Raw genomic sequence first — 21,218 nt, forward strand, 5'->3', positions numbered from 1 at the left:
AAGCAATGGATTTCTGAGTGTTTTAAAACTAGAAAACTGGGGTTAGAGTGATAATACAGCAAGTAGGGTGCTTGCCTTGCATACAGTTGACCTAGTTTCAATCTCTGGCATATGACACCCTTTAGCATTGCCAGGTGTGACTCCAAAACAAAAACAAACAAATAAAAGAATTGGAAGGTATATTTGATTAGTGTTCTTTCCTTGTTTGTATTTCCAATGTGACCTGCAGCAAGAAACTCATCTGAACCTTTTTTGTGGTTTATAAAATGAGGAGGTAATATTAGATTATTTTATTATTGTCCAATTGAATCTCATGTGATAACATCATAGTCAAAGCAAAGATTGAAAAAATGGTTTTGGGGGGAGCAGAGAGAGGACAGCGGATAGGGCATTTGTCTTGTATGTGTCTTACCCTGGTTCGATCCCTGGCATCCCCTATGGTCTCCTGAGTATAGAGCTAGGAGCGATTCTTGAGAGTCAGGACTAACCCCTGAGCACCACCAGATGTGGCCCAAAAAACTTAAAAAAAAAAAAAAAGTAAAAAAGGGATGGAGCAATAGCACAGCGGGTATGGCACTTACCTTTCCCATGGCTACCCTATGTTAGATCCCTGGCACCACATATGGTCCCCCTAGCCGTTCAAGAGAGACCTCTGAGTGCAGCCCCAGAAATAAGCCCTGAGCACTGCTGGTTATAAACTCCCATCCCCCAAAATAGTATTCATCTTCAGTGTTTACTCCAGTTTAATTGGTAGAAGTTATCTGAAGAGCTCTCTCAGCAGAATGAATGATGATCCAAATCGGGGATTAGTGGAGAAAATACTGTATTTGATTAATTATGGAGGTATGGTCTTGGAAGCCCACAAAAGTAATGTTTAGTCCCCATATTAGTAGTCCAAAAGAGTGTATGTGTAATGGTAAATTAAATCTGCAGCTCACAAGGCCTTTGCTTTAGCAGTTCTCCCCCTTTGTCTGAGTTGCTGTGGTAAACACGCTGGCTCTGAGAAATCACAGGAATAAAGAATGGGTCCTATTGATGATTGCTGAGCCAGGAGAGGAACATGCAAAAGGTCTTTCCAAGCAGAGCTACTGGGCAAGGCCTTCTGTTTTTTTTTGCCTACAGAGAATTACACCAAAGAGAAAACCAGAGCACACGCACATGTATGTGTGTGTGTTTATATATTTATGTATCTGGATTTGAGGCAAGATGGGGGGCATAAAGGACAGTACCACCAGCAGGAAGCTATATCTGTCTAGGCCTTCCCAAAGGATTCCAGTTAGTTTACCAAGTTCAGACTTGGCCCTGACATTGTGTTTTACCTCATTTGTCCAATGTCTGCCCAGATTATTTCATAGATCTCCTGACCCTTAGCTTTGAGTAAACTCTAAATAAATGTCCATCCCCACACTTTTAATGCTGAGTTATGCTTACTACTGAAGTCAGAATACTCCAGGTGACTGGGAACTCACTTCCTCCAGAGAATGTCTAGTCCTTTTGTTTTGCAGTGCTTGAGAGCTTTTCTGTCTTTGTGTTTAATGTTTGCCATTAAAGGTGCTCACAATGCTGGAGATTGAACTCAGGTTGCTTGTATAAAAACCATACTCTTGGGCCCAGAGAGATAGCACAGCGGCGTTTGCCTTGCAAGCAGCCGATCCAGGACCAAAGGTGGTTGGTTGGAATCCCGGTGTCCCATATGGTCCGCCGTGCCTGCCAGGAGCTATTTCTGAGCAGACAGCCAGGAATAACCCCTGAGCAATGCCGGGTGTGACCCAAAAACAAACAAACAAACAAAAACAAAACAAAAAAACAAAATAACAACATACTCTCTAGGCTTCTAGATGTCTCTCTGGCCCCAAAGGTTGCTTATTTTTCTCAGGAACTTCTGTTGATGCTAAAAGTCTGTTTGTATCTTCTTAACTTCCACCTTTCAGTCTGGGAACCAATTATGGGCCAACCTGGGCAAATCTATTTTTTTCTTATTAGAAAGAAATAAAATTTGGGGCCGGGCGGTGGCGCTAAAGGTAAGGTGCCTGCCTTGCCTGCGCTAGCCTTGGACGGACCGCGGTTCGATCCCCCGGTGTCCCATATGGTCCCCCAAGCCAGGAGCAACTTCTGAGCGCATAGCCAGGAGTAACCCCTGAGCGTTACCGGGTGTGGCCCAAAAACCAAAAAAAAAAAAAAAAAAAAGAAAGAAATAAAATTTTCCCTAAGAAAACATTTCCCTGGTGTGTTTGTAGCTGGAGAGGCAGTTGGGGTTTGAAGGAACCTTCACTGCTGCCAGACTTGTTTTTTTAGGAAAGACGTCCTGGGGCGGGGGCAGTAGTACAGCAGGTATGGTAAGGAGCTTGCTTCGTATGACTTAGGTTTGAGCGCTTCATATATTCCCCCAGCCTACCTGGAGTGGATACCTGAGTGCAGAGCCAAAAGCAACCCCAGTGCATCTCTGGATGTGGGCCTACCCCAGCAAAAAAGATCTCCCTATGTGCTTGCCTCCTCTCTTCCCTAAGTTTGAGGGGTGGTGAGGGATAGGGTAGAGGTAGTGGATTTGAGGCTCAGTTTCTCTTTTTTATGTTTTTGTTTTTGGGCCATGCCTACTGGGTTACTCCTGGCTCTGCACTCAGAAATTGCTCCTGGCAGGCTCAGGGGACCATATGGGATGCTGGGAATTGAACCCAGGTTTGTTCTGGATCATCTGCGTGCAAGGCAAATGCCCTACCTCTGTGCTATCGCTTCAGCCCTGAGGTCTAGTTTCTGAGGTGGCTACAACCTCAGAACCAGAAATGCTTTGTCCACTAAACAATGTGGGGCCTCTTTGGTGGACTGGAAAGAGCACTGACCCTGAATCTGGTGGTAAATTGTTTAAAGTTACTGTCACTATTCTGCATGTGACTTGCACATACCTGATATGATCCTGGCAGCTTTGCTTATTAAATGCTTGTCTGCCTCTATGGGAACTGGAAGGGTGTATCATGGAGCAGGTACTCAGGACATGAAACACTTTGTGCTCTGCAGCTGTCCTGGGTCCATCTGCACCTGGGCTCTTGCATAATGCTAATCAGGCTCATTGGAGGGGGTGAATATTTAATTAGTGCAAGGATAAGCACCTCCAGGTTTTAGGGAAAAAAAGGCCCATCCTAAGTCTGAAGCCATGAATTCACTCCCTCTCACAAGTTCTGAGCATAGATCCGGCAACACTGCAGTCCAGGACAACCCTATCTGTGCTGCAGCCTGGTATATGGCTACATGCCCTGCAGTAAAAGCAGGCTGTGGCCAGTTGGTAGGGCAACCCTCAGCAAGCACATATTGTGAGCATTGTAACTCAGTGTGTCACACCACAACCCAGCCCACACCAAAGCAGCAGCCGAAAGAGGAGAAAGGGGAGGAAAGAGAAAAAAAATAGTGAGGAGAAAGTTAAAACATTCCTAAACTAAATTCAGTTTAATTTGAAGTAGTTAATATAGGGGCCAGAGTGATAGTACAGCGGATGTGGTGCTTGCCTTTTATGCAATGTATCTGGCTTTGATCTCCAGCATTCCATATGGTCCCTCAAGCCCCGCCAGGAGTGATTATCGAATAGAGTCAGGAGTGACACCTGAGCACAGCTGGTTGTGTTCTAAAAACAAACAAAAAACTATCAAGCAATCAAAAGAACAAATCACAGTGTTCTATGTAACACTTAGAACTTATTTCCTTAGTAAATTTATTTTTCTTTTTTTTCTTCTTCTTTTTTTTTTTTTTTTTTTGTGGTTTTTGGGTCACACCCAGCAGTGCTCAGGGGTTATTTCTGGTTCCAGGCTCAGAAATTGCTCCTGGCAGGCACAGGGGACCATATGGGGCGCCGGGATTCGAACCGATGACCTCCTGCATGAAAGGCAAATGCCTTACCTCCATGCTATCTCTCCGGCCCCAAATTTATTTTTCTTTATGAATTTGCCTCCTCCCTCAAAATTATACAGGAGAAATTCTGACCATTCTCATTTCATGAGTGGGGAAATTGAGTCAGAGAAAGTTTACATAGCAAATGCTGAATGGGGCTGAAATTCAAATCCTGCTCATTAACAGCACTGCGGAGGACAGAGCTAGACCGGTAAGCAGCAGAGTTTAGCATGTATGATGATCTCATGGAGGACTCATTAAAACATTAATGTCAGGTGGATCCCCAGATCTTCTGATTCAGCCAGAGAATGTGCATTTCCAACCAGTTCTCCAGTGAGGCCAATGCTGCCGGCTTAGCAACCCTTGACTACTGAAAAACACTGAATACTGTGGGTCAAATGCACCCACCTGAATCATGAGTCTGAGTGTGCATTCTCACTAGACTCAGTCCTGGGGCATGAGGACTGAGCTCATATAGAAGCAGAAAACAAACCACAGTTGGACTCATACTCACATTTTCCAAATGCCTCCAGCCTTGGCAGTCATTACTGACTATGTTCTCACAGGAGCCCCACAGAAATTCTTTGAGCCAAGTGGAGAAAGGCTTTTTCCATGTTAAATTTTCTTCCATTTTATTATTACTATTATTATTATTATTATTTTGATTTTTGGCCACACCCAACTCTTCTGAGGGCTTACTCCTGGCTCTGTGCTCAGGGATCACTCCTCAAGGGGCAGGGAGAAATATATGTGGTGCTGGAGATTAAACCAGATCAGACACAAGCAAGGCAAGCACCTTACTCATTGCACTCTGTTTTCAGCCCCTTTCGCCCATTTTGAAGAAAAGAGGCTTGGAGAACTGGATAAACTAGTATCACTGAGGGAGACAGTTTTGGAGACACTGGAGCTCAAATCTCAGCTTATGACTCATTATGCTAAAGTAGCATCAATCCTGAAATTGTGGGAAACAATGCTTTTTCTTAAATTTATCCTAGGATCAGAATTTCCTCCTTAAAATTCTCTTTATTTTAAATCTTTGCCCCATTATTCCAGAGAGGATAAGGCTTCGTTTACTGTGTAGTGTGAATGATTTTCAGATATTTTCTTGAGAAAGGGATAATGTGAAGTGTCCCTATATCTTGCCTTTGGGGAGTTGTGTTTTTGTGTCTGCCTCCTTCTTCCCCTCTATACCCCATTACTCATTTTCCATAAAGGCCCCTTAATGGTGCTGGGATTCCTTGGGCCATTTCTGGAGATCTTCTGCCATGGGTTCAGTGCTCAAGACCTGGAATACAGTACTTCTTGGGCCTGGCTATGTTAGGGGTTACCAGGGTTATACCTTCATTTGTATTGGAATTGAAATTAGGGCCTTGTGAATACAAGGCATGCACTCCAGCCTTTTTGTTTTGTTTTGCTTGTTGGGGGGCGGGTGTCATACCTGGCAGTACGAGGACTTATTACTGGCTCTATGCTTAGGGATTATTACTGGTGAGTCTTGGAGAACCATATGCAGTGCCAGATATCAAACCTGTATAGACTAAATACAAGGCAATTGCTTGCCTTACTTGCTGTCTATTTCTCCAGCTCTTCCAGTCCTTTAATTTTATTTAATTTTTAATTTGGGGAGGGGGTTGGGTCGTAACTTGTCTGTGCTCAGAGATTATTCCTAGCTCTAAGCTCAGGAATCACTCCTGGCAGGTTTAGAGGATCATAATATGATGTTAGAGATAGAACTCAGGTGGACCTTGTGCAAGGTAAGTGCTTTCCCTGCTGTACTACTTAAAATAATTTCTCTCTTCCCCTCTCTTTTTTGAGACTGTTGTTTCAGTGACTATGGGCCCCATGGCTTGACTGTGATGCTTGCAGGGGCTCATACACTTTAGTTTCTGTGTTTATCTTGAACATGGGCCTGCAGGGATCAGATTCATTCATGTGCTCACACACATTCTGGTGGTACTGCTCAGCAAGGGCTGCTGTGGGGCTCCCACATCTTCTGTTGTGTTCATGATAGGTCACACATTTTAGTTATGGGCTCACACTCCAGGTTGTGGTGCCAGAGGCCACCTATTCTCTTATGGTGCTGTTAATTCCAAATAACCACCAGGATCTTTCAGTACATTTGTTATTGTTGTTGTTGTTGTTTGGTTTTTGGGCTACACCTGATGGCACTAGGGTCTTGGCTCTGTGCTCAGAAGTCGCTTCTGGAAAGCTTGGGGGACCATATAGGATGCTGGGGATTGAACCTAGGTCCATCCCAGGTTGGCTGCGTGCAAGGCTGTGCTATCACTCTGGCCCCTTTCAGTACATTTGGGCAGTGCCAGGGATAAGACTCATGATTTATGCATAGGAGGCAGGCACATTAATTTTATTTTGGGTCATATTGTGTGATGCTCAAAGGTTACTCCTGGCTCTGCACTCAGGAATCACTCTTGGCAGTGCTCTGGGAACCATATGAGATGCTAGGGATTGAACCCAGGCTGCATACAAGGCAAGCACTCTGTCTGCTGTACTAGCTGTCCAAACCCCCAAGTCATCTCCACTAAGTCATCCCCTGGTTTGTTTTGTGTTTCTTTTATCTTCTCTCCTCTTCTCTCTTCCCTTTCTCTTCTTCTCCCCTTCCCTCTCTTCTCTTTTCCTCTCCTCTCCCTCTCTTCCTTTTTTCCTTTTCTTTTTTTCAAGGGGGATGCATGTGTTGGATCAAACCTGCAGTATTCAGAACCTGCCCTGGCTCTGCTCAGTGGTCACTTCTGGCTATGTTTGCGGGACCATATGCAATGCTGGGGATTGAACCAGGATTTCCCTCATTTGAAGCATGAGCTCCATACAATTTCTCTGGCCCCTCCCTGTGAGTTTCTTGAAAGAAAAGGTCATGCTTATTGGAATGAATGAAAGAGTGAATGAGAAACAAATGAGCAATGTTGTTTTTGTCCATGCTCATGCTCATCCTTTCTAGAAGTTTAACCTCTCCTCTAGCCATTTAAATATTTTATATTTGGGGGGGTCACACTTGTCGATGCTCAGGGCTTAGTCCTTGTTCAACACTCAGGTATCACTCCTGAGGGTGCACTAGGGATGATATAGGATGTGGACATAAAACCTACGTGCAAAACTACATGCAAGGGCTACATGCAAGGGAAGCACCCTATCTGCTGTACTATAGATCCTTCCCTCCTCTAGAAATTTATCCTCAGGATTTCCTATTCCTGTCAACTTCCTAGTGAAGCCTTAACTTTCTGTTTGGTGCTCAGAGCCAAGCCAAACAATTGAGCCACAGGGAAGCCCTTCTGTTGCTCCCCTGGTCTCCTTCCTTTGAACTCACACCTACCTTCCTCATTGCCATTAGATTGCTGTTGACCTTATTGCATTGTAAGTGCTCTTTGACTTGGCTCTTCCCTGAGATGGTGACTGCCTGGGAGCCAAGATTGTGTCTTTTACACAGGCTCATGAACCCATAACAGGCACTCAAACACTAATTGAAAAAAATAATAGTGAGCACTTGGTTGCTGAGAGCAGTTGTGACAGGAATGCAAGGAAGTGTTTTTTCTGATAAATGTCTGACAAGGATATCAGGGAACAATTCTTGATTGATGAAGGTGACTTGCTTGCCTTAACCAGTTAGAGCTAGTTTCAGCTACAGGGGCAGAAGATTCAATAAAAGTGTAGCTCAGAGAAGACAGCTACTTAATTTTCTGTCATGTAAGTGGACTGATAAGTAGTCCAGAACTGAAGGGTGCTCCCCCCAGTCACCAGGTAAGACTTCTGTGCTGTTAGTTCACCATCTACAACCTGGACCTTTACCTCATGTTTTAAGATAGCTGCTGGAGCACTAGATCAGCACATTCTAGTCAGGAGAAAGGTGGCTCCTTTCCTTTCCTGTTTGCTCTTTATTTGCTTATTTATTTTTGTGGTGGCAGGGATGAAACCTAGAGTTACATATATGCAAAGAAATGAAGAAATGCTCTTCCTTTGAGCTACATCCCTGGCCTACTTCCCTGAAATATAGTTTAAGAAGTAAGTTTCTGTATAAAGCATTTGCTCTACACATGGTTGACCTCTATTCAAGTTTGAGAACCACATATGGTCCCTGAGTACCACCAGGAGTGATTCCTGATCACAGAACCAAAGTAAGTCCTGAGTGTCACTGGGTGTAACCTCCAAACAAACACAATTAAATTTAAGAAATATGGGGCCGGAGAGATAGCACAGTGATGTTTGCCTTGCAAGCAGCCGATCCAGGACCCAAGATGGTTGGTTCGAATCCCGGCGTCCATATGGTCCCCATGTGCCTGCCAGGAGCTATTTCTGAGCAGATAGCAAGGAGTAACTCCTGAGCACCGCCGGGTGTGTCCCCCCCCCCCAAAAAAAAAGAAATAGACGTGTGTGTGTGTGTGTGTGTGTGTGTGTGTTTGTGTTTTGTTTTGGTGCCATACCCAGCTACACTTAGCACTTACTCATGACTCTATGTTCAGGGATCACTTCTGATAGTGCTCGGGACCATTGAGGTATCCCAACCTGGTTTGGCTTAATTCAAGGCAAGTGCCCTACCCACTGCACTATCTCTCTGGACCCTGACATGTTTGTTTGTTTGTTTGTTTATTTTCTTTTTATAGTTTTTGGCCCACACCCAGCAGCACTCAGGGGTTACTCCTGGCTCTGTGCTCAGAATTTGCTTCTGGCAGACTCGGGGGACCATATGGAATGCCAGGGATTGAATTTAGTTCCATCCCCGGTCGGCAGTGTGCCAGGCAAATGCCCTACTGCTGTGCTATCACTCTAGCCCCACATGTTTCCTTTTAAGAGCAGTTTTAGGTTGGCAGCAAAAATGAGTGGAATGTATTTGAAGTTCTCACATAGTTCACTCCACACCTAGCTCCTCACACTCAGGACTACCCTATACTCAATACCTTATACCAGAATGGAATATTAGTTACAGTGAATGAGCTACATAAATACCATTATTTCCCAAAGTCCATAGTTTGTATCAGCATACACTCTTGGTGTTATTTATTCTATGAGTTTTGACAAATAGGTCCACTATTTAAGTGCACCAAATTGTTTCACAACAACAAAAATCCTGTGTGCTTCAACAATCTCTTTCTTCCCCTAACCCTTTGCCACCACTAAACTTTTTACTGAATTCCTAGTTTTACCTGCTCCAAAATGTTTGTAGTTGGACTGGTACTGTATGTAGTCTTTATTTATTTATTTATTTTGGTTTTTGGGTCATACCCAGCAGCGTTCTGGCTCTAAGCTCAGAAATCACTCCTGGCAGGCTCGGGGGACCATATGGGATGCTGGGATTCGAACCACTGTCCTTCTGCATGCAAGGCAAACACTCTACCTTCATGCTATCTCTCTGGCCCCACTGTATGTAGTCTTTTCAGGTGGACTTATTACACATTTATTTAAAAGCTTAATAAGATTTTTAAATTTCCTGTATGTCCAAAAAAAAAAAAAAACCCCAAAGCAAACAAAAAAGGGGATGGGCAAATAGATAGTACAGTGAGTGTATCTCTTGTGAAGAACAGCCCAGCTCTTTCACTGAGCTCCAAAAGAAATTAATAGTTACTGATAATTCTCAGCTAGTCTGGTCTGGGCTGATACTTTTGTGGCACCCTCAGAAAGGAGCGGGGCAGATTCCCCTTCCTGCATGAACTTCAGCAGCTGAATATCACCCCTTGAGCCCTCCTACAGAAACGACCCAACTTTCATTTAACCTTCTCAAACTTCTAAGTCACCAAATTTGTTTTAAATCTTAAACTATAAGTCTATAATGTAAAACTATATAAAATACAAAACTATAAATCTATAGACAGACTCATGCTGCTGCATGACTCCTCTATATCTTTTAATATTGTCAGCCCAGTATCACAGGAAATCTGATGGGGAAATTATATCGTAATCTAGCAACTTCAGTATACCCTAAATCTAAGGATATACTAATCTTTGTTTTGTTTTGTTTTTGTTTTTGGGTCACACCCAACAGCGCTCAGGGGTTACTCCTGGCTCTATGCTCAGAAATCACTCCTAGCAGGCTCGGGGGACCATATGGAATGCCGGGATTCAAACCACCGTCCTGTATGCAAGGCAAATGCTGCCTTACCTTCATGTTATTTCTCCGGCCCCAGGATATACTAATCTTTAGACACTGACTTTAGTAACACCACAGAATGATAAAATAATCATTTTAAATTGATCTGTATTGATCTAATTTTTGATAACTGTGTTGTAACATGCAATACGAAGTAAATTTGTTTGTGCCTGCTATCGTGGTGAGTGAGAGATTGGGGACACTGTGAAGGGAAGGTCACAATGATAGTGGTATTGGTGTGATGTGTTAATTAAATTAGAGAGTCCTGGGTGGTGGTGGATGATGGTGAGGTCTTTCTCTGCCTGCCTGGGCACCTGCAACCCCTTCCAGCCAGCGAGTCTGCATGCAGGTTCAGGATAGTAGCAAAGAAGTGATCCACAAGCAGTCAATAGAAGTCAGGAGACATGAAGTTTTATAAATAATACCCTAGCCACCATGTGCGTATCTTACATGGATTCTAAACTAACCTTTTAAGCAGTCACCCTTCATCTGCTCTGCATCTGATCCAGGCCCTGATCTCTCTCTCTCTCTGTTCCCAGCTGATGCTTCTCTCCCTCACTCTCCTCCTGAATCTCTCCTGAATCCCCTTTACACCCCTCAGGCAACCCCTTTGCTACCTTCCAAGACGCCCCCCCCCCAGATGTGGGAGGGTCTCACCATCAGGTAAGATAGACAGGAAATTGGGGGAGAGGAGTAACATTGGTGTTCCAATATTTAATGCCTTAAATGAATGTATTATGAATAACTTGGTAAATCATAGTGTTATTATAAAAATTAGGAAAAAAGGGCCAGAGCAGTGGCACAAGTGGAAGGGCATTTGCCTTGCATGCACTAACCTAGGATGGACTATGGTTTGATCCCTTGGCATCCCATATGGTCCCCCAAACCAGGAGCGATTTCTGAGTGCATACCTAGGAGTAAACCCTGAGCATCACTGGGTGTGGCCCCCCAAAAAAGAAAAAAATAGGAAAAAATATGACTTCTTTCTCTCAATCATCCAATCCCTTGGATTTCTTTCTTCAGCCCCAACATGGACCTTCACTGGTCTCAAATACAAATGTGTTTTCTCAAGTTTCTTACCCTGTGAGGAGAATGTTAGGTTTCTAATTCCTCCATAAGGACCCCAAGGAACTGAAATTTTTGGTACTTCTTGAACACAGCAGCAGCTATTAACAATGACATAGGGACTACTGTGCATTGTGGTTCTCTCAGTGCTTAGTACCAGGCTAAATCCCTTATGTACATTGTCTCATATCTCTAATCTTATAACAACTTCGGGGGACACTATTTTCCTCATTTTATTGATGACTAATCATTGAACTCCAAGAGAATAGGCAACTTGCTCCAGATCACATAGCATATGGGTATGAAGGTGGATTTCAAAACCAGATCCCTCTCCCTCCAGAAACTTCCAGGAAACACCCCTCATTGCCTATGGGGTCTGTCCCCATGCAAGTTCTCCTGTATTACTTGGCATCTTTGAAGCTGCCATTCGAAATGTATTTGCTTACTCTTGCCACATTGTATTAATTCCTTGGAGGTCACTTTAATTGTAGTCACTAGACACAGTAGGTGGAGCTGGCCAGGGTGAGGCCATGGTGTTGGAATGAAGTACTATTCTGGGCATCCTGGTAGGCCCAGCTCAGCTGCTGTTCAGTTCTGGCCAAGACCCTCACCCCTTGCTTGGCCTCAATTTCCTCATCCATGGCTCTGAGGACTCTGTGCAGCCCTAATAGCCTACCATTACGTCTTAATTGGGTATTTCTTTTTTATGTGTGTGTCAAGAATAGACCCCAGGCTGTACACATGTGAGGCTGTATCTTATCACTGAGCCATATCTCTGGCCCACTAACTTGCACTTCATAATGGCTTCCTGGGTTGCCTCAGGCACATTCCCTTTGAAGGAGGATAATGTCCTTGCATTTTCATCTGCCCTGGAAACTAGGGCAGGAACTAAGGAACTAAAAAACTAAGTTTGCTCCTTAGCCCCCAGACTTTAGGGATACCTGATGTTCTTAAGATCTCCCTGGAGGAGAGGGCTGAGCATATACCCACTTCCCTCTCTTATCTGACACCCACCATGCTATCCTCTGTCCTCACATGGTTCTTTCTGACACCTAAGATTTAATGAACAGCGAGGCTCCCTGCTATCTTTGGGGGTTAAGAGAAGTCCACCTTCTTTCCTCTGGTCTTTTGCTAAGTATTTGGTACATTCACCAACTCATTCATTCTCTTAGTAGCTCCCTGAGTTGCTCCATACTCTGACCGTTCTGAAGACCATGCAACCCCAGTCTCAGAGAAGGGAGATAATTCTCAATACTGACAGGCTACTTAATGCCCAAGCTGAGATGCCATGCCCTAGGGTTTTGTTTCACATGTTGACTCAGCTGACATTGGAGTTGGGGTCTTTGTTCTTCCCACATGTGTAACTAATCCCTGGATTCTGTATGGTTTGTTAATATTTGGTGGGCAGTAGAGGTGTGACCTAGGAGAAGTCCCTTAGGACAGAAGAACTCATAGTACTTGTTTAGGAAGATGGAACCACCTCCCAGAGGAACCTTCCTTGGGGCCAGAGAAATAGTACAGCAGGGAGGGCACTTGCCTTACGTGAAATTGACCTGGGTTTGGTCCCCAATATCCCATATGGTCCTCCTGATGGTGCTTGCAAGAACTAAGTGTAGAATCAGGAGTTTTCAGATCCCCCTAAAACAAAAATAGAGTAACCTCTCTGGACTTCTGTTCATGTTTGTTTGCAGTTCCTGGAAGTAGACCAGGCCATCCTACAGAGAATAAAGAAGGCTGTGCGCAACATCCATAGTTCTGGCCTTGGTGAGTGAGCCTGCGTGAGATCCCACTTGGCAACCATGCTTCATTTAGCCTCGAACTGACTCCACGCTGCCTTTCTTGCCTCCCCAGGCCATGTGGAGAATGAAGAGCAATACCGAGAGGCTGTGGAGTACTTAGGCAATAGCCACTTGTCCCAGAATAGCCACGAGCTGTCTACAGGCTTCCTGAATCTGGCCGTGTTCACCCGTGAGGTGGCTGCACTCTTCAAAAACCTGGTAATGCCACTACTCCTTCCTTGACCCCCTCACCCCTTAGTCCTGAAAACCTGTGGGATTAGGTTGGCTTCCTCCAGGTTGCTCTCCCACAAATCTCTAGTCTCCCTTTGACCTCTGACCCATGACCTGCGGACCCTTTCTGACTCTGACTCATTGTTTTCTTCCCACCCCTACCCTCTTTTCTCTCCCTCTCTGTATTCCTTGTGGGGGAGCAGAGGGGAGTCTCACAGTATAGGAAAGCCCCTTGCAGGGGAGGGGATTAAGAAGAAGAGATGGTGAACTTGGGGTTCTTCTCTTGGTGCCTCTCCTCCAATCTGTCTTCCTTTGTGGTGGTTGCTTTTTTATGGTGCTGGGATTAAACCCAGGGCCTCACACATGCAAAACATGTGCAGTACCACTGAGCCATACCCCAGTTTCTTGACTACAACATTTTGTAACCTGGGAACTGCCTTACTTCAGCTATTGTCTTCACTTTTGTGGCTGGTGGCCTAGAGCCCTTCTTGAGGGTCTCTTTGGTGGTTTCTTTCTCCCATTTTCCAAGTCCCTCTTCCTGGTCACAGGTACCCAGTTCTTAACACTTCCTAAGTATGCTCATGGAATCCTGGGCACTTGCTACAGGGCTGCCTTTATTCTTTATTCTTTCTTGTTCCCAAAGCTAAGGTCCAACTGTTCTCCACTCAGAGGCTAATACTTGAGGACCAGAGAAATGATACAGTGGATAGGGCACTTACCTTACATGTGAACTGACTTGGCTTCAATCCCTACCACCACATATGGCTCCTGTCCTTACCAGGAGTGATCCCTGAGCAAAGAGCCAAGAATATATAGCAGATTATGTGCTCAACCTCTCCCACTCCCCAAGACCAATAGTTGAGAGATATGTGAGAAAAATAGGTTTACTTAAGGGAAGTAAGAGGAGAAGATGGTCAACTTTTCTCAGAACATCATCTCCCTCTTAGACTAGTGCTTGGGCTTTATTTAGGGGAAAGTGGGCAGTGAGGCCACAGGGAATAAGAAAGGGTCCAGGCACTTGACTATCTGACACTGTCAGTGGTTTCAGATTGGTGACTAGCTTCTGGTAAACACTTTGACATATCAGTCTGTTTCCAAGAGCCTTGTGAAAGCCTGAAGAGGTCTCCCCTTTGTGTCTAATAAATGACCTAACAATAAGCACATAAAATATACAAAACCTCTGCTTTTTCCAGGTTCAGAATCTGAACAACATTGTCTCTTTCCCCCTGGACAGCATATTGAAGGGGCAGCTGAGGGACGGGAGGCAGGTGAGTCTCCATGTGTGAAGCATTGTACCTGGGTCAGCTGTATGGAACAAAAAGGGCATGAGAAGGAGAGCACAGGGTGACAGGCCCAAGTTTGGATCAGCAACTAAGGGAAGAATTGTCATGGGGAGAGGACTGGCTCTATCTTTTGAACTTCTGAAAGGATAAGGGTGCCTGACTTCTTATCTTCCAGGCACCTGTGGGGAATAGCTCACACAATTGTACAGTAACCCAGTGCAGTAATTCTATGGATATTATCACCACCATTTTGCAATTGAAAATATGGATGCTCAGGAATTTGGGGAACTTGCTATAATTTCTTTTTTTTGGGGGGGTCCATACCCATTTGATGCACAAGGGTTACTCCAGGCTAAGTGCTCAGAAATTGCCCCTGGCTTGGGGGGGCCATATGGGATGCCGAGGTCCTTCCTTGGCTAGTGCTTGCAAGGCAGACACCTTACCTCTAGCGCCACCTCGCTGGCCCCTTGCTATAATTTCTGAAGCTAGTCAGTGGAGGTGCCAGTGTGACATTGGGGCTATCCTTTCTGGGCCTGATGCTGGCAGAGTGGAGCTCAAAGGTGACAGAATAATCTCCCTGGGAAGTTTCCACACAAGGCCCAGGGGGAGGAGCTGTTCTTGCCCCAAGCTGGACCCCAGCCTGGGAACCACCCAAACCAGACAGGCAGCTTTTACCTGACTGGATACCTTGAAAATAGAACTGATCTGAAGGGTTGAGCTGGAAGGGCCACAGACAAACAAAACCAGGGATGTGGCTCAGCAGGAGAGTACAGGACTTGACATCACACGCCTGCACGCGTGCATGCCGACACCAGCAGTTCTCACTGGCTCGCTGTGTGGTCTCTCTCTACACATACCTTCCTGTTTATTGGACATACCAGCTGGAATAAATGCTGGGATAAAGATTTTTGTTGTTGTTTTTGGTTTTTGGGTCACACCTGGCAGCACTCAGGTGTTACTCCTGGCTCTGCTCAGAAATTGCTCCTGGCAGGCTTGGGTGACCATATGGGATGCTGGGATTCGAACCACCATTCTTCTGCATGCAAGGCAAATGCCTCACCTCCATGCTATCTCTCCAGCCCCATGCTGGGATCAAGTTAGCAGAGGAAACCAACCATCATTCCACCCTTACTCAGGATGATCTTTTGAGGGAGGGGATGCAAAGCAGACCTAAGTAAATCTCCCTACTCACTGGGCCCATCAAACCCAGATGCTGGAGGAGTTTGGTGGGAGGAGGGCTTTGCAACAGAAGAAGCTCATTTGGGAGAAGTGGGGTCATTTGAGTGTGTTTGGGGGCAGGCAGGGATGGAGGCAGGGATGAGTTCGAGTGGGGCCATAATCAGCATAGGGGAACATGCAAGCAGTATCCCCTTAAAGGTGGCAGAGTATACTATTGATTCCAAGCACCACTGTTTTGCAAATTGACCTTTTTAAACTGCAGGATTCCAAAAAGCAGTTGGAGAAGGCATTGAAGGACTACGAAGCCAAAGTGTAAGTCATTGTGGCCTGGGCGCTGTGTGCTGGAGTGTGACCATGGGTGAGAGCAGGAGGTCAGGTTGTGGGAAGAACTTTAAGTGCGTCTAGAACATGCTGTCCTGTGATAATGGGCATCTTCCTTAAAGGCATTTAGGGGGGTGGTCTATGCTATGGTATCTCCAAACACCTCACAGCAAAAGAGAGTTGTCTCTTGTTTACCAGCCAAAACTTCATTTTCTCACCAATCATTGGAATATCCTGGGGACAAGATCCCCAGGCATTCAGTGACAGTGTATCCTGCACTTCAACTGCTTGGGTTCTGCCTTCTGGAGGGCACATAGCTCCCAGATCCAGTCCTCTGCTAGGGTCCAGCCAGACCTCACCTTCCTTGTTCACCTTTATTTTCTCTTGTAGTTTGTAGAAGCAATACACATTCATTATGAAAATTTAGAAAATATGAAGTAAAAGGCTAAAATATTTTTATCATACTTAGTTTAGGGTCATGTAGGAATTATCTGTTTTGTGCCTGGCTGGTGGTGAAGTTGAGGGCAGCCCACCCCCACAATGCTCAGGGAACCTGGGGCCACATCCAGTGATACTCAGAAGATTGCTAGGCCCAGGGATTAGGAGCTGCCAGGGCCACATGTGGTGTCAGGGATGGAACTCCAGGCCTTAATCATGCAAAGTATGTGTTGTAGTACTTTGAATTATCTATCTCCCTGTCCACCATGTAGCAAATATAAAATACCTCTCAGAAAACTTTTACATGGTTTGAGAAGCACTGTTTTTATTTGTTTTGTCAGTGTGTGTGTGTGTGTGTTTGGGAGCTTAGGGTTTACTCATGGCTCAGTGATCAGTCCTGGCTGTTTTTGGGACACCACATGGGGTGCTTAGGATTGAACTATGAGCAAGATAAGTACCTTACTTTTTGTACTATTTCTCTGGCCCATTTTGTTTAGTTTTCTTTCTTTCCTCTTGTTTTTGTTTTATGGCCATACCCATTCATTCTTAGGGAGTGTTCCCAGCTCTATGTTTAGGAGTCATTTCCAGGGTTGCTTAAGGCAACATGCTGTGCTGGGGATCAAACCCAGGACCCACCACATGCAAAGCATATGCTCAGCTAGCTCTCTGGCCAACAGCAATTATTTTGATTAAATTATTTTTTTTTAAACTTTTTTTTTGTTTTTTTTTGTTTTTGGGCCACACCCTGTGACGCTCAGGGGTTACTTCTGGCTATGCGCTCAGAAGTTGCTCCTGGCTTCTTGGGGGACCATATGGGACGCCGGGGGATCGAACCGTGGTCCGTCCTAGGCTAGCGCAGGCAAGGCAGGCATCTTACCTCCAGCGCCACCGCCCGGCCCCTGATTAAATTATTTTTATGATTGATTTATAACTGATTTAGAATATTCTAGAAATTCCTGGGTTTAGTTTCCCACCTCTATATGTATGTAATACCACACCCACTACTAAAGTGAGTTGCATTTGGCGATGGGTGGAGGTGGGTGCACACCCAGCAATACTCAGGGCTTGCTTCTGACTCTGTGTTCAGGTTATTTGCTCAGGTTATTTCTGGTGATGTTCAGGAGGCCATATCAGGAATTGAAATAGCTAGGTTGAATACAAGGCAAGCATTTTAAGCCGTATACTGAATCTCTGGCCCCAGCACTTTATTTATTTTGTTTGTTTGATTGATTTATCACAATATCAGGTATGCAACCCAGGTCCTCACACATGCAAAGCAATTGCTACACTAAGCTATGTCCCCAGCCCTAGCACTGTTCTTTTCTCATTTAAAAATGTAGGGCAGGGACCAGAGCGATAGCACAGTGGACAGGTCAGTTGCTTTGCACTTGGCTGACCTGGGTTCCATCCCCAGTATCCCCTCTGGTCTTCTGAGCCTGCCAGGACTAATTTCTGAGTGCAGAGCCAGGAGTAACCCCTGCATGCCACTGAATGTGCCCAGAAAACAAAACAAAACAAAAAATAGGGCAAGAGGTTGGAGAAATAGTATAGTGGGTAAGGTGCTTACTTTGCTAGCCCACATTTTATCTCCAGCACCACATATTGTCTTCGAAGCACCACTTGAGCGATCTCTTAGCACTCTGCCAAGTATGACCCAAACTCGTAGCCCCATCCAAATATATAATGAGGCTTCCCAAAACTAGGAAGAAAGCTGGAATATTAATATATTCTTAGTTTTTTGTTGTTGTTGCTGCTGTTGTTATTGTTGTTGTTGTTTTGGAACCATACTGGTGGTGTTCAGGGTTCTATGTTCACTAATCACTCCCAGTAGGCCTCAGGTCAGCATTTGGGGATCTAGGAATAACCCAGGTCAGCCTCATGCAAGGCAAGCATATCTTACCTGCTATAATCTGTTTTAGCCCTCAGTCATTTTTTTGTTTTGTTTCTGTTTTGGGGTGACACACAGTGGTGCTCAGGGGTTACTCCTAGCTCTGATCTCAGAAATTACTCCTAGGGGCTGGAGAGATAGCATGGAGGTAAGATGTTTGCCTTTCATGCAAAAGGACAGTGGTTCGAATCCCGGCATCCCATATGGTCCCCTGTGCCTGCCAGGGGCGATTTCTGAGCATAGAGCCAGGAGTAGCCCCTGAGCACTGCTGGGTGTGACCCAAAAACCAAAAAAGAAAAAAAAAATCACTCCTGGCAGGCTCAGGGGACCATATGGGATGCCAGAGATTAAACTTGGGTCAGCTTAGTGCAAGGCAAGTGCCTTATCCACTGTGCTCTCGCTTTAGCCCCCATTCTTTTAAATATATGAAGAAAAACTTTTATAAAATGGAATAATAATTGAGTACTATTTATAATATTTACTAAAAATGCATTATAGCTATCTTATTCACTTCATTATATCTGTTTGTTTTTTGGGGGGTACATTTGCCACTCAGGGTGTACTCTGACTCAGTGCTTAGAGATTGTACCCAGTAGTGCTCAAGGACTGATGCTGAGATCTAACCTGTACTAGCCCTTTGAGTCATTCTTATACCCTCATTATATATTCTATACAGTTGGTGCTGGGTGCTCACATATACATATTTCATATACATATTGCCTTCACTCCATCATTAGGGACATACCCTCAAAATTAATCTTTTTTCCCATTCGGAGTCATTTCTGTAGGATCATGTACAAGAAGACCCCCCTCCCTCTCAAGAAGCCTCTTCTCCCTCACCAGCTTCTCCATCTACTCTCTAGCTGTGAGCATAAATCCTGGAGAAGGGATGGGAGTGCCCTGGGAGTGGCTGCCTGCTCTCTACAGATACCCTTGGAGAGGGAATGGACATAGTTTTTCTCCTTATGATTTGTCTACCAATTAGAAAGAATAAACTCTATCTGGCTGATGTTCCCCTAAGCAACTCTGACTTACATATTGAACTTGTCAGTGAGGTTTCATTTAAAGAAGAGATGCTGGGCACTCTATTCTGGGTGTGCCTGACTCCCAGGTCAGGGTACAGTGTTTTCCTTCCCTTACTGTGTGCATGTTCTCTCTCCGTTCTCACATTTCCTAAGTAAAACTACTTCACATAACAACTTTAAAAACAAGATGGGGTTACTCCGGAGATAGCTCAAAGGGCTGGAGTGCATGGTTTGTGTGTGAAAGCCCAGATGTACTTTCCATCACCAGATGGCTCCCCAAGCACTGCTCAGAGCACCCCCCAAGGTCTACCCAGAGCATCAAGCTGGGAAAAGACCCTGAACTCATAAAGAGGAAGAGGGAGGAAGAAAGGGGGGGGTGGAGAGAGAGAATAGAGAAAAAGAGAAAGAGGAGCGGGTATGTGTGTGAGAGAGAGGGGGCAAAGAGATATTACAGGTAGGATGTTTCCCTTGCACACAGCAAATCTGGATTCAATCTCTAGCACCCAATATGGTTCCCTGAGCACCATCAGGAGTTAACTCTTGAGCAGTGCTAAGTGTGGCTAGGAAGAAAGAAAGATGATTTGAAAAGAGGTAAGGTTATTGAGTGAGTCATTGACAGGATCTGGTCTAGAACCCATCACTTCTGAATCCTGTACTCTCTCTGCCATGTTCCATGGTCTTCTCGCCCCTGTCATGTAGGGTTGATCCATGTGTCCTTGCACAGGGTTCTGTGTGTATTCTCTTTTGGAAGGGCTCCAGAAATAGATTTAGCAAGCCAAGTGTTTCTGTGTAATTCTATCTTGTCCTTATTCAAATCCATCTGATCAACAATGGGTAGCATCTATCTGATAGCAGCAGGAGGGTTCCCCACTCCACCTGGAGTTGTTGAGTGAAGAAGGAGCTCTAGGTCCTAAGCCAGTCTGAGTCTGTCTTGGCTATTCCCTGTGAAAACATTGATATTCTGTCTGTTTCTTGACTGACAAATGGGTTTAGTGCTCCCTGTTATATTGGTGTGGAGATGAGGTATGTGTGATGGGCATAAAGTGCATCTTTCTGAGTTAGATTAGGACCAGGGTGACATAAGGGGTATCTGGTAGGCATGCAGACCTTGACTTCTAGCATTTCCACGGACCACCTTAGGGTCCTGGGCCATCACTTAGGGTTCTCTAATCATCACCTTTAAAATAATCCCCAAATGGGGACAGAGATATATTACAGTACAATAAGTAGGCATTGAATGCGACTGGTCCATATTTGATATCCACCACCACATATGGTCCCTTGAGCCCCACCAAAATTGATCCATGAGCCAGGAATAATTTCTGAGTTCTGGTGGGTATGACCCAAAATAGAAAGATAAAGAAAGGTAGAAAGGATGGAAAGAAAGAAGGAAGAGAGGAGGGGAGATGAGTCGAGTCCCTGACTGAGATGACAGTGAATTGGAACCTCTCTGAGTGGCAGGTACCAGGCAGGGCTCTAGCATCAGGCAAACTTGGGTCAGAACCTGCTCTGCCAGCTTTAGCATCTGTGTGATTCAGATAAGTGACACAGAGCCAACCAGCTTAAACTGGTAGTAATGATTCCTATCTCATAGGATTATCTCCTTCGTGTGTGAAAGATCACCATGCACCTCATGACAAATTACTACTAAAAGCAGTCATCAGTGCTATTAGGCATTGATACTTAGACTGGTTTTTGAGTGTATTTGGGCACCGTGATAAACCTTTTACAAATCCCTTAGCAGATTTATTACCCTTGGCGGGGAAAGGTGCTATTACTCAGGTTTTTATAGTTAAGGAATGAGAGGAAAAACAGTCTCTGCTTTATGGAAATTTGGGTGAGTGAGCAGGGAGAGAGGTGGTCAGTAACTTAGCATAGAGCTAGGGCCTTCAGGATAATGTCTGCAGAGGTGCTGAAGTGCAGCATTTGTGGGGTGGGGGGTAGAGGTTAAGGTGGCAGATGGGCAAAGATGTCACAGGAGAGACATTTTAAAGTGTTGAGTTAACAGGTGCTCAAGAACCACAATTGCTTTTCTCTCTCACT

General features: G+C 44.9%; 1 protein-coding gene across 1 annotated transcript in view; it reads left to right on the forward strand.

Moving 5' to 3' along the window:
- The window catches only part of ASAP3 (ArfGAP with SH3 domain, ankyrin repeat and PH domain 3), a 60,469-nt gene that overhangs the window by 18,706 nt on the left and 20,545 nt on the right, over positions 1 to 21,218 (forward strand). Inside the window, exons 2-5 of the mRNA XM_049774673.1 lie at positions 12,724 to 12,796; positions 12,884 to 13,029; positions 14,235 to 14,309; positions 15,766 to 15,815. Of these exons, the coding sequence (XP_049630630.1) occupies positions 12,724 to 12,796; positions 12,884 to 13,029; positions 14,235 to 14,309; positions 15,766 to 15,815 (344 nt within the window). The remainder of the gene's footprint in view (positions 1 to 12,723; positions 12,797 to 12,883; positions 13,030 to 14,234; positions 14,310 to 15,765; positions 15,816 to 21,218) is intronic.

This window comes from Suncus etruscus, chromosome 6, assembly GCF_024139225.1.
Source record: "Suncus etruscus isolate mSunEtr1 chromosome 6, mSunEtr1.pri.cur, whole genome shotgun sequence".
NCBI classification, from domain to species: Eukaryota; Metazoa; Chordata; class Mammalia; order Eulipotyphla; family Soricidae; genus Suncus; species Suncus etruscus.